Source organism: Anabrus simplex, chromosome 3 (genome assembly GCF_040414725.1).
Source record: "Anabrus simplex isolate iqAnaSimp1 chromosome 3, ASM4041472v1, whole genome shotgun sequence".
NCBI lineage: Eukaryota > Metazoa > Arthropoda > Insecta > Orthoptera > Tettigoniidae > Anabrus > Anabrus simplex.
In genome coordinates, this window is record NC_090267.1 from 295,022,264 (window position 1) to 295,034,862 (window position 12,599).

Here is a 12,599-nt window from a genome sequence, read left to right on the forward strand (position 1 = left end):
AAATGCAAGTTTTGCCATATTGTGAATTATATTAAATCGAATATAAAATTCCATTGCTTTTATGGGATAATTTTTGGACTGGAAATTTCTTCCATTAAATGCGGGTTAATGCTAAATCTAGGACACGCAAAATCGGGGTTATACTGTAATTATGGAATGTACAACATGACATATAAATGAAAAGGATTATAATTATGTAACTAACAATAGTAATAATAAATAAAACTTCATTTACACTTTTTCCAGGGGAACAAAGGGAAAAAATCGTGTGTGAAAAATGCTTAAACTAAATTTTGTAAATATGAAGCTGAGTTATATTTGAAACTATAAATGGCAATATAAACACAAAAGAAATGCACTCAGGCAGAAAAAAAAATATGAAGAGAGGGGAAAGAGTCACGTTATGGAATAAAGGAGTCCAATATCTTGGCTTGTTTTTTGTTGGCAGTTGCCACGGCATGAACAGTGTTCTCAAACTGGTGCAATTTGGCCATTATTTCCTAAGAAACATTAAGGCACATCACAAAATGTTTGATAGAGCATTGACAGTGTCATGTAAGTCCACTGTAGTATGCTGTGGTTCTTTGATGTCGTCATCACAGTTCTCACTCAGACCCCTTTGTGTGTCTTTAGCTGTCTCGGAGATATCATGGCTTCTGTAGTGACGAGGTTACCATCAACGCTTACGTAATCCTCGAATGATGCCTCATCTTCCAATTTCCTCAATTTGCAGTCATTATCAAGAGCATTGCCATTATCGTCGATGATATTACAATCATCATCAGAACTACCTCCAAATCCAGCTTTTCAGAAACAATTTTGAACTGTAAGTTCTGAAACACGGTGCCATGGTGCTGTGATATAATGCATTGCCTACCAGAAGAAAAGAAAATGGTATATATTGATTTATTGTTTTTCATTTCTTTGAAGACATGAGTTTATTATAACGACTCAGAGATTCGTGTCTTTCAGGGCCGCTTCACACTAGGCAACACGAATCAGCGACCGGAAGCGGCTACAGACTAGCTCACATTAGTATAGTGTCTCTGAGCTGGAGCCCGCCACGCTACTTAGCCGCCTTACCCAGCCTACTGCCAGTTTTCATCATCTTCTTGCCTCTTGTTATTGTCGAAAAGAAAGAAGGAAAGAAAGAATCGTAGGTTTCATTCACATACTATGTTGAAATATCATTTGGAAAAAGGACTTTGCTATAACTTATTTGATTATTCATGTGATGATGGTACCAAGTTTATTAATTACTTCAGGATATCAAAGAAACCTTTTGTTTAGCCCTTTGAAAGTGTGAAAGAAGATATTATGGGAATGGATACCAAGGTGAAAAAACAAAAACTGCTAAAGAAAAATCAGCCTTAACTTTGGGGTAAGTTGAACTGAGATGCTGGTCATTACTTGAGACCATGCATTTCTCTTCTCAACTCTATTGCTTCATTCGTCACTGTTTAAGTTACAGATGGTTGTATAATTTCCATAATGAAATTTTCCGTGTTTATTTGGTCCGCTTGTCTAGATACCAGTTTATCATATTGTATATTTTTCTTCTTTTACCACACTGGTTGGATTGCGGGTGCGAACTGTGGTGCTCATGTGTATCTGGCCCTGTTTTACGCTCAAATGCCCTTCCTGACGCCAACCCTATACGGAGGGATTTGTTCGCTATTGCATGTTTCTGTGGTGGTTGGTAGTGTGATATGTTGTATGAATATGAGAAGGGACTGTTGGGAAAAATACAAACACCCGTCTTTTTTTTTTCGTGGGGCTATTTCTAGCTGAGTGCAGGCCTTGTAAGCCAGACCTGCCGATGAGGGTGGGCGGCATCTGCCATGTGTAGGTAACTATGTGTTATTGTGGTGGAGGATAGTGTTATGTGTGATGTGTGAGTTGCAGGGATGTTGGGGACAGCACAAACACCCATCCCCCGGGCCTTTGGAATTAACCAATGAAGGTTAAATTCCCTGAGCCGGCCGGGAATCGAACTCGGGACCCTGTGAACCGAAGGCCAGTACGCTGACCATTCAGCCGACGAGTCAAACACCCAGTCATTGAGCTGTAGAATCTGTAGGGGTCGCTGGCCTCAGGAATTTTGGCGGAGATATACATAGATTCCCTAGAAGACACGCAATAATATCTTCTCAAACATACTTTTCTGGTCCAGATATGTCGATGACACTCTGGTTAATCTAGATGACAGAACGGTAAATGCAGCTACCACCCTCAACTATTCAAACAATATAGATTCTAATATAAAATTTACATTGGAGTCTGAGTCCAATAACTCAATAAATTTTTTAGACCTTACAATTAAGAGACTGCCTTCCTCACTAGAATATAATATCTACAGAAAACCAACACAAACAGCGACAACTATCAGAAGAGACTCCACACACCCATACACACATAAGTGCACCACTTACTACAGTATGGTAGACCGAGTATTAAAAATACCGTTATCTAAGGAAAATCTAAAGAAAGAACTGAATACCATACGTGCCATCGCTAAATATAACGGATATAATTCCTCATTCATAGAACGCATTATCAACGAATGTAAACACAGACTAAAGTCAACATTAACAAAAGAAAGACCTAACGCTGCCCTATATGCCACCTTCACTTTCAATGAAAACATACACAGTGTAACTAACATCTTCAAGAAACATAATATTAAAATTTCGTACAGAACCAACAATAGAAATATAGAAATAGTGCACAATTCCAAGTCAATAAACAAATCCGACATACACGCAAAGTCAGGTGTTTATCTTTTCAAATGCAATAACTGTTTTTCCTCATACATCGGACAGACCGGAAGAAGTTTCAAAGTTAGATACCTAGAACACGTCAATGCCATTAAGTATAGGCCCTAATAGGTTTTCTGCAATAGGCCAATACATACATGACTCAAAGCATAATTTCACTACCATAGAACAAGACCTAGAAATTCTCAAGAAAATAAACAAAGGCCCTTTACTCGATGTTACGGAAAACTGTTTCATTCATTTAGACCAATTTTTCAATCCCAATCTAAACCTCAATGAAATTTCAGAAAAACCTAATATTCTTTTCAACTTCCTAATCGAAGTCTTTAGAGGCATCAAATCCACGAAGAAGAAATTGATCTTTTACGCTCTGCACAACACTCTCCTATGTCGCACACTACCCGCACTCCATCCCCCTGACCCGTCTTAAACTCCGCCTTCCCATCCCTTCCACTCCCCTCCTCTCTCCTTCTCCCCCTCTCCTTTTCCTGCCCCTCCCAAATCACCTCCACTCACACTCAACTTACTCACTTCCATCTCACTCGTCCACAACCCTTCTCACAACACACAACCAGCACGCTGAACAAGGTGAGTCCCATATTCCATCACATTCGGCCGCGAACCCAATTTTAGCTATCCATTTCATTAACTTAGCTTTTCTTCCTTTTAAGCTTCATCACCTATGTTGAGCTGAGACAACCTCAAAATTCAACCTTATTCAACCACTCAACGTCAGGTGTACTGGCCTTTAAAAAATATTTGATGGTCTTGCCAACCACACACAACACTGGACCTGGACTTATATATCTCCATTGATAACAACAGAAGAGTGGACAATTTTACCGCAGTGTTTTATTATTATACTAAGACTTTTACTCTCATTCATCAGACCAATTTTATTGTACAATACCTATCTGCCTCATTAGACTATAACGCCTCTATGCGTTATATTATGCCATCATATTTTACTCATTATTCATCTAGCTCTTAATGTAAAAACAGTCAATCATTTTTACTTTGCAATGCATGTATCATGTATACAATTTTATGTTATGTACCCTGCCCACTGATGATGACGCCATTAAGCGTCGAAACCGGTACTAGTAATAATAAATAACATGTTGTGAACACCTTGTACAACACACTTTGTATTGAATAGGTTGAACCTTCTTTAATTCTAATTGTGACTGTAGGAATTAACCCACACAGTTAAAATCTCCGGCCCCACTGGGAATCGAAGATAGGGCCCTCTAAACTGAAGGCCAGTAGGCTAACCATTTAGCCAAGGAGCTGAATATCATTCATACTTCATATAATTTATTTTATTTAGTACAGTTTATAGTATTTCAAAATGGAATACGTTACATGAAGAAACATGAAATGCACAATGACACTGAAGGGCGTTCTGAACAGAACTCATCTGAAGAGTAGTAGCTGGTCTACAGTGTAACCCGGTGTGAAGACCCCAGTACACAGCAATAGTTTACCAGCTGTCGCCACTTGCGGTTACGAAATCCCCCAACTATCGGTAGTGGGAATGAACTTGATTTCTTTCTGCAGCTCAGCCCAGTGTGAAAAGCTCCATTTAAAACAATGTTCTGCAAGTACAGGCGACTGGTAGCTGATTCCGGTCGCCTAGTGTGAAGCAGTCCTTAATGCGTTGTTGTGCGTGAAGTCCTAGGGAAAATATTTCACATAAACATGATTAAACATACCAAAAAGAGGAAATAAATAAAAGAAATCTTATCTGTAATATGTTGGTCTTCATTTCAGGCTTCTTTCTGATGTTTATAATTCTAATTGCTTGCTGCACCAGCATTTTATGATAATGCAACTTGATGTTGTGTATCGCTCCAAGATCGAGCGGCTGTGTCTTGCTTGTGCAATTCGCAGGGAAAAATTCCAGTCACATTCCTCAAATAGGAAGTAATAGGAATACGTGCTGCTCATCAATCCATGAACAAAGTCTTACGACCTTGCACTCCCTTTTTGCCATCCACACTTCGAAGCCAGTCCTCAAAAACTGTCGCAATGACCAGGGTATTGAATTTTTGGTGTATTTCGTGGGGAGCATACCAAAGTTTTAAAAACAATGTGGCTTTGAAAATTTGCTGATTGTCAGTGGAGTCAGCTTTTCATTTCCATCACTATTGGCACACAACATTACTGTTACCTGTTGTTTGCTTTGCTTCCCGGTGTGACATTTTTCCTGCACCACTGGTGCGTTTTGTCTCTCCATAGTTATTGATGGTCACAGGTTGCATTTACCAATCAACATGATGGCCCCAGCCATAGCTCAATGGCAGAAAAGAACTAGGAATTCAGAATCCCTTATACAAAGTTCAAATTTCTTCTTACAGATAGCAGAAAAGAACAAGGAATTCAGAATACATAGGTTTCAAATTATCCTCAATAGATGGCATGAACCATAAGATCACAACTAGTTCAGCAAGGCATAGTTATCAATAGGCCAAAGTTCATTTGTCAGGAATCAACATAGTTTGTGTAATCATAGCTTATGAAAAAGTGAAATAACGTATGGCTTTTAGTGCCGGGAGTGCTCAGCTTGCCAGATGCAGGTCTTTTGATTTGACGCTTGTAGGTGACCTGCGCGTCGTGATGAGGATGAAATGATGATGGAGACGACACATACACCCAGCCCCCGTGCCAGCAAAATTAACCAATTATGGTTCAAATTCCCTACCCTGCGGGGAATGGAACCCGGGACCCCTGTGACCAAAGGCCAACATGCTATTTAGTGATGAAGCCGGACATCATAGCTTATAGAACATGCTGATGGAAGAATTTCCATTATATCACAATAGATAACTCATACGATCAGTTTTTGCATAGTATTGCGCTTTGCATACTGCTGTAATGGTCTGCTGCCATAAGGAAAGAGAAACGCTCATGTACCTGTGTACATTGTAGTTAAGCAACTCGGGGGTTAAAGAGATCATGAAAGAAACTTCATGTCCTTCTGGATTGTGCAATTATTTGAAAGAGAGATTCTGTAAATGATATACAGAGTCTAATGTTGTAATGACTTGCTGCAAATTGCCATTCAGAACTTGATATAACGTATGTTGTTATGCTTGGAAAGTTCAGCTATTTACTGGATTCTTACTATAGAATTTCTGAAGGTAATTGTAATATTTTTCCTGGTTTGAACAGTTGCAGCTGATAGATGCAGGCAGATCCTGAAGAAGTGGCGTGCGCTGCCGGCTGAGAAGAAGGGTCCATTTCTGCAGCAAGCTCGTGAAAATCGAGCATCACTACGAATGAAGAAAACTCAGCAGGTAGGTAGAGAAGTGTTCGATGTACAGGATATTAAATATTCAGTGTGGTGCTATTACTCATTAATTTGAGTACAATATTATTTTTTAAATCTATATTAAAGAAGAAATGAATAAAACATGCTTTCTGACAGTTTAAATGGACTTGTATTGTGATCCACTGATTCTTTGTGCATGAAACATTAGTTTAGCATAGTTTAAAATTTCTTACAATATTGTTTAGTTTGTTTATGAGTGGTTTACAGTTACTGGTGTAAGAACTGATATGTTAAAATCAAGGTGTTAAAAAAAAAAAAATACTTGTACTTTAGTTATTTTCAATGTACTGTTAAGCTGGTGGATTTAGTATTTTCAGTTTGTCATCTCTGGAACTCCTTTTTTGAGTGAAATGCACATACTAGTTCCTGCTTTTCAGTCCCTTAAAATGAAGGCACTGCCAGTCATTGAATGAATGTTGAATTTTAACTTCTTCTTTTTAAACTACTGTGATACAATAAATGTAATATTTTCTTTCAGAACAAGTAGCTTGTGTAAAATAATGGAATCTTGTGAACTGTGATAAAATGCCTTGTCAGTGCTCTCTACGTAATAGATGATTTCAGAACAAATAGATGATGACTAAGATTGGGAAATAGCTGTGATAAGATATATAAAGAGTGTGCTTTCACTTTGTGAGTTGCTTCAAATTCCATAATGCAAGCCCTGTATTATGCATTGAATTCTTTTTGCATTATTAAAAAACAGGTAAATTAAAATCTTCATCATTATTAGTTGTTTCTGAATATCAAAGAAAATCTGTAGAGAACTTTCATTTGTTTCATCCTTTTCTAGTTAATGGGTCTGCAGCTTGCACTGACCAAGCGAGTTGGCTATGCAATTTAGGTCACAAAACTGGGAGCTTGCATTTGGGAGATAGTGGCTTCGAATCCCACTGTCGGCAATCCTCAAAATGGGTTTCCATGATTTCCTATTTTCACACCAGGTGAATGCTTCTTTGCAGACCTAGCCCTTTCCTATCTCATTGTCATAAGATCTATTTGTGTCAGTGCAAAGTAAAACCATGGCAAAAAATAACTGCACTGAAGACCTGATTTTTCTGGTATTTGACTTAAAAGTACAGTAGAAGTCCGCTATAATGAGTACAGCATATAACGAAAACCCCGTTATAATGACAGTTTTTGTCTGTCCCTTCAAAATTCCTATATTAAACTGTGCATTATCCTTCGGTTACAGCAAGAGCCCTTTCACTGACGCATCCATTATTATGAGCGATTAAGTGTGCACGATTTTTTTGGTTACCAACATTTATGCACCCAGCAGTTATATTGCATGCGATCGAGCATTTCCGGTATCGTTTCCTCGCTATGTCCACTAACGAGCTCGCTCGTCGACATTTGAAGACTGTCAGAGTCGATTAGTAATACCCGTTGACTTCTGTTCCTTAAAGAAAAATGGAAATGGAACATGTTTTCGTAATACATGCGTAAACAATATGTCCGATAGCAGTTGTTTACTCTTAAAAATAAAAGCTGATGTAAACGATCACTTAATTTTAATACTAATTACTGGAATTAAGTAGGAATGGGATACAACTCAAGATATGGCAGTGCATCTTTTATTTCAGAGGTTAGTTTAAATTTTCTCGCGTCTGCTTAAATTTCGGAAAGGCTATTATCATGTAAATGTATACCGAGAATGTTATCATTTCCCTACTGGCGCTTGAAATACGTTTTAATGATACATATAGTACAGTTAACCTAGGTTAGGTGACACTGTTTGAATAAGAAAACCGAAATGTTTGCGACAAAATGCAATCGATCATCTTCCCTACAGTATCATTTTCTTGTTATGTGCACTTGCAAGCCATCTTGTCGACATTCAAATGTCGGAGTCGATTAGTGATACCCGTCAACTGCTGTTCTGCAAAGAAAATCAGACATGAAAGAGGAGAACATTATTTCGTAATAAATACGTAAATAACGTGGTCGATAGCAGTTGTTAACTCATTAGAAATAAAGGCTAAGTAAAAGATCGCTTAATTTTAATTCTCTACACTGAAATTAAGAAAGAATGCAATACACCTCAAGGTATGGGAGAGTGCATCACTGATTTCAGAGGTTAGTTCATATTTTCTCGCATCTGGTTAAATTTTGGAGAGGCTATTCCCATGTTAACTTATAGCGAGAACGTTATCATTTCTCTACTGGTGCTTGGAATATGTTTTCATGAGAGATATATATATATATATATATATATATATATAGCAGGATTAAATTAGGTTGTGTGATGCTGTTTGAATAAGAAGAGTAAAGCATTTGCCACAAAATGCCATCTTTCATCTTCGGTACCGTATCTTTTTTCTTGCTATGTAAACTTGCAAACTCTCTCCTCGACATTAACCATTCGAAGGCAATGTTGGAGTGGATTAGTAATGCCCGTCGGCTGCTGTTCTCTAAATGAAAATTCAAAATGAAAGAGGATAACATGTTTTTGCAATAAATGCTTAAATAATGTGGCCTATAGCACTCTTTAACTCGTTAGAAATGAAGGCTGAAGTAAACGATCGCTTAATTTTTAATGTTATATACTGAAATTAAGTAAGAATATGATACACCTTAAGATATGGCAGAGTACATCTCTGATTCAGAGGATAATTTATATTTTCTCGTGCCTAGTTGAGTTTCGGAAAGCCTGTTCCCATGTCATTTTGTAACCAGGAGGTTATCATTTCTCTACGTGTGCTTGAAATACGTTTTCATGATACAAATACGATTAGGTTATGTGATGCTGTTTGAAGGAAAAACTGGAATGTCATAGAGGCCTCTGAAGTGATACTATAATTTTTTCTGAATGAACCCGAACTTACACTTTCACGCATTATTGTATTCCGAAAAATAACAAACGAGCAATTCGTAGTGTGGATATCATCTGCAAAAACGCAAGTTTTGAACAAACTTACTGGCGTTTCGTACCATTTTAACATGAATGGGGTTTTCCCCGACTTTTACGAAAAATCGTATATAACAACAGTCCGTTGTGGCGAGTAAATTTTTCGCTGTTATGAATTCTCGCTATAACAGACTTCTACTGTACCAAGTTGATCACACTCAGGCAGTTGCCAAGTACTTGGTCATTAATTTGGTTCAAGCTGCTTTGAAATTCAAGTTGTATGAAAAACACTTCTAATAAAAAGATAATCCTTTCTTTTCAGTTCTGTTGGTGCAAGCAAGGCAGGTTGTTTTGTAAATTAATTCTCATTTATTCACCATCCTTCTTTATACAATATTTAAATTAATTTTGAGGTTTTACATTCAATTTCAGTTCTGTTCTGTTCTTTTGATAAGAGCTTCAGTGTGTTCATTGTTCCAACATATCAGGAGATCATATAATATGTAAGGTCCCAACAGCTGATCCTCTGTGTGAAATTCTTCAAAACTTGTAACAAGTAAATCAAAACTACAGTCTGCTAAGAAAACTATGGTTCACGATCAGATGAATACACTTCCTTTACAAACTTCTGAACAATATTCCCACGTATTCTCTCATCTCTGTTAGCTAGAAATTGCTGCACAGAAACCTTGATAGTTTATTAGTAAGGGAAAGAATTGACCAGTCTGTGTAATGTGGGCTGATGTTCTTTAAAGTGACTGCAGTAGAACCTCGACTATATGTTCCCGGAAACTACGTTTTCCCGTATTATTTGTTCAAATTCCGTACCGGTACTGGACAAACAATCGGCGGTGAACTTGCGGAAGGGACCATCTTAGCATCGCATTCAGGTGGTATTGTTTAGAAGTCCTTGGAAATCATAAAGCGAGAGTGTCCACAACAATTGGAAGGAGACAGAGCACATTTCGACAGCTCTACTTGAAGGCGGAATGAGTTTTGTCAATATCAAATGTTCGTGCTTGCAAAACGTCTACATTATTGTCCAGGGTTACATGTTTATTTTTTTTTTTACTATTTTTTTAGTGTATCGCCGAATAGGTTTTTGGCACTTTCCTCAGGGCACTGTATAGTCACTGGGCTTTCAGGCAGGAATCGAAACTGCTTCTTAAGTAACACAAATTTAGTATTTTAATATTATCTTATACGATTATGTTATCAAGACCAGAACAGATGTTACACCTTACATTCATAAAGCCATGTGAGGTTTTGGGATTGCCTATTACTGTTTTGGTCCTAATAGAAGACTGGGAATTTCAGGTTTTTGTGTTAAAATGGTATAAAAACCACAGCCGTTTTATTTGCGCACATTACATTAAAAAACTTTGTATCATTTCACACTCGTACCGACTTGTACAGCAAGCACGCTTTCCAACTGAGCTAGAGGTCGTGAATAACCGTAATTTCTGAAGTGTTATTGATATTTCTTCTCTTATCATTTTGATTGTGATTAGTGACGGGCAGAATTTAGTATAATGCATTCGAGAACTTACATTTGAAACCATAGTCTCGAGTTCAACATAACCTTTAAAAGTCGATGTAGGCCTAATTTACGCTGTACAAGATTTTCATAAACTGACTATGAACAGTATACCTGTGACCAAATTACAATGGAAGATTTAAAAAAAAAAATAGGGATTTCGCAATCATGTTGGGCGCTTTTGTATCTAATGTGCTTTATTTTATTACATTAGAGAATTAAAAACTACTTGTGGTCGATTGTTGTTTGGCTTGGCGTTACAGGTATTAGATTTTTTGGTCAAAGTTTCTGAACTTAAGTTTTCAGAGGAAACTGATGAAGTTTCCCTGGTAAAACTAAATGTAAATCTCGAGATTTTTAAGTCTCGTATCGGTAATTAATGTTTGAAGTTGGCCTCGCGGTCTAACTTGCCTGCCTCTCACCTGAAGGGCCCGGGTTCGATTCCCGGCCCGATCAGGCATTTTTACCTGCATATGAGGGCTAGTTCCAGGTTCACTCATTCTACAATTACCTTTACTTGAGGAGCTATTAAATGGTAAGATGGCGATCCTGGTCTAGAGTGTCTAGATTAACGGCCGAGAGGATTCATCATGTGTCATCTCGTAATCTGCAGGCCTTCGGATCGAGCAGCGGGCGCTTGGTAAGCAGGAGGCCCATTGTGGCTGTAGTTTGGTTTGGTTTAGGGGTGTTTGTAAGGTTATAACTATACATATTTAACTTTTTTCATCTTTAGCCAAATTGTTGATGGCTCATTCGTTCCCGGATTTTCCGTTTTTCTGTGTTGTACGTTTTGTTATTCGTGGCCTCTCCAAAAACGGAGAATCGAGGTTCCACTGTAATTCGACTATACAGTTCAGTCTAATCCAATGGAAACACTGTTGATCAGTGATAGATTGTCCGCCTCCGTACTCCAGGATTGCGGGTTCAAACCCAGCAGAGGTAGTCATTGCAGTTCAGAAGAAAGTCCATTTAAAAATACATCATGCTATGTAGTCATGTAATAGATCTATGGTGACTTGTGTTTACTTTGACTAAATTAATTAAAATCTCAGCCATAGTTTGCCCTAGAGAAATCTGGTTTAATCTGCCATATGGTAGCGTAAAATGAAATGTTGAAGTGGGCATGTGGTCAGTGTAGATAGTATAAAATCAGAATGCCTGCACATGGTAGCTGAGGCCATATGATGATGATGATGGTGGTGGTGGTGGTGGTACATCATCACCCTCCCCATCATATTTAAGAATATTATTCTCAAAGCCCATTATCATCATCATATTGAAGAATGTTGTTTTCAGTCCCTTACTACATTGATACAGTTAGCAGACTCTTTGCTGAAATGCATCTGCCTGTGTGAAATGTGCCACTTGGGATGGCATAATGTTATGTCCATGTAGCATAAAGCAGTCTAATGTCCACTGGTAGAGAGACGAGTTGTTAGGATCAGTAGCTTGCCAGTTTTAGTTTCTACCTTGGATTTTTAACTCTGACCATTGGGACATGGTGATGTGTAAACCTGGTGCAGCGCAGTTCAACCAACTGATTGCATGTGAGAGGAAGACTGGCCTCTTGGGTGTGGTGTGATATGGGAGCTAGTAGATTCTGTACTTCTCGTGTTAACCTTTGTGTGTCCTTTGTGTTCACATATGGGAACATGGTGTCATGTTAAATGTACTTGGACTCTTAAAAGTATCAAAATACTTTTATTTCACCTTCCCCTCCCCCACCGAGAGAAATTACTGTATTGGCCTGGATATAAGATAACCCTGAATGTTTGAAACATATTAACAAGATAAATTAAATAATGAATGTAGTTACAACATCCTAGATCTTCTTGTTGTTTCCGAATTTGGCCGCCTATGGACCGTATTGAACCTAAGGCTTTCTCTTCGTCTTCTTCTTCATATTATTATTATTATTATTATTATTATTATTATTATTATTATTATTATTATAATTATTATTATTATTATTATTATTATTATCCCAGAACTTCTTAAATAACTTCCTTAGTTATATTATTTAACACTGATTGGTGACCAAGGGACTGCCTAGCCAAAACAGCAAAGGCACACACAGTTGACCTGGAAGGATGTGGAATT

At 37.8% G+C, this 12,599-nt stretch overlaps 1 protein-coding gene across 1 annotated transcript in view; it reads left to right on the forward strand.

The window, feature by feature from the left end:
* Window positions 1–12,599, forward strand: part of LOC136866781 (histone-lysine N-methyltransferase 2C-like) — an 811,555-nt gene that overhangs the window by 371,204 nt on the left and 427,752 nt on the right. Inside the window, 1 exon segment of the mRNA XM_067143888.2 lies at window positions 5,958–6,076. Within this exon segment, the coding sequence (XP_066999989.2) occupies window positions 5,958–6,076 (119 nt within the window).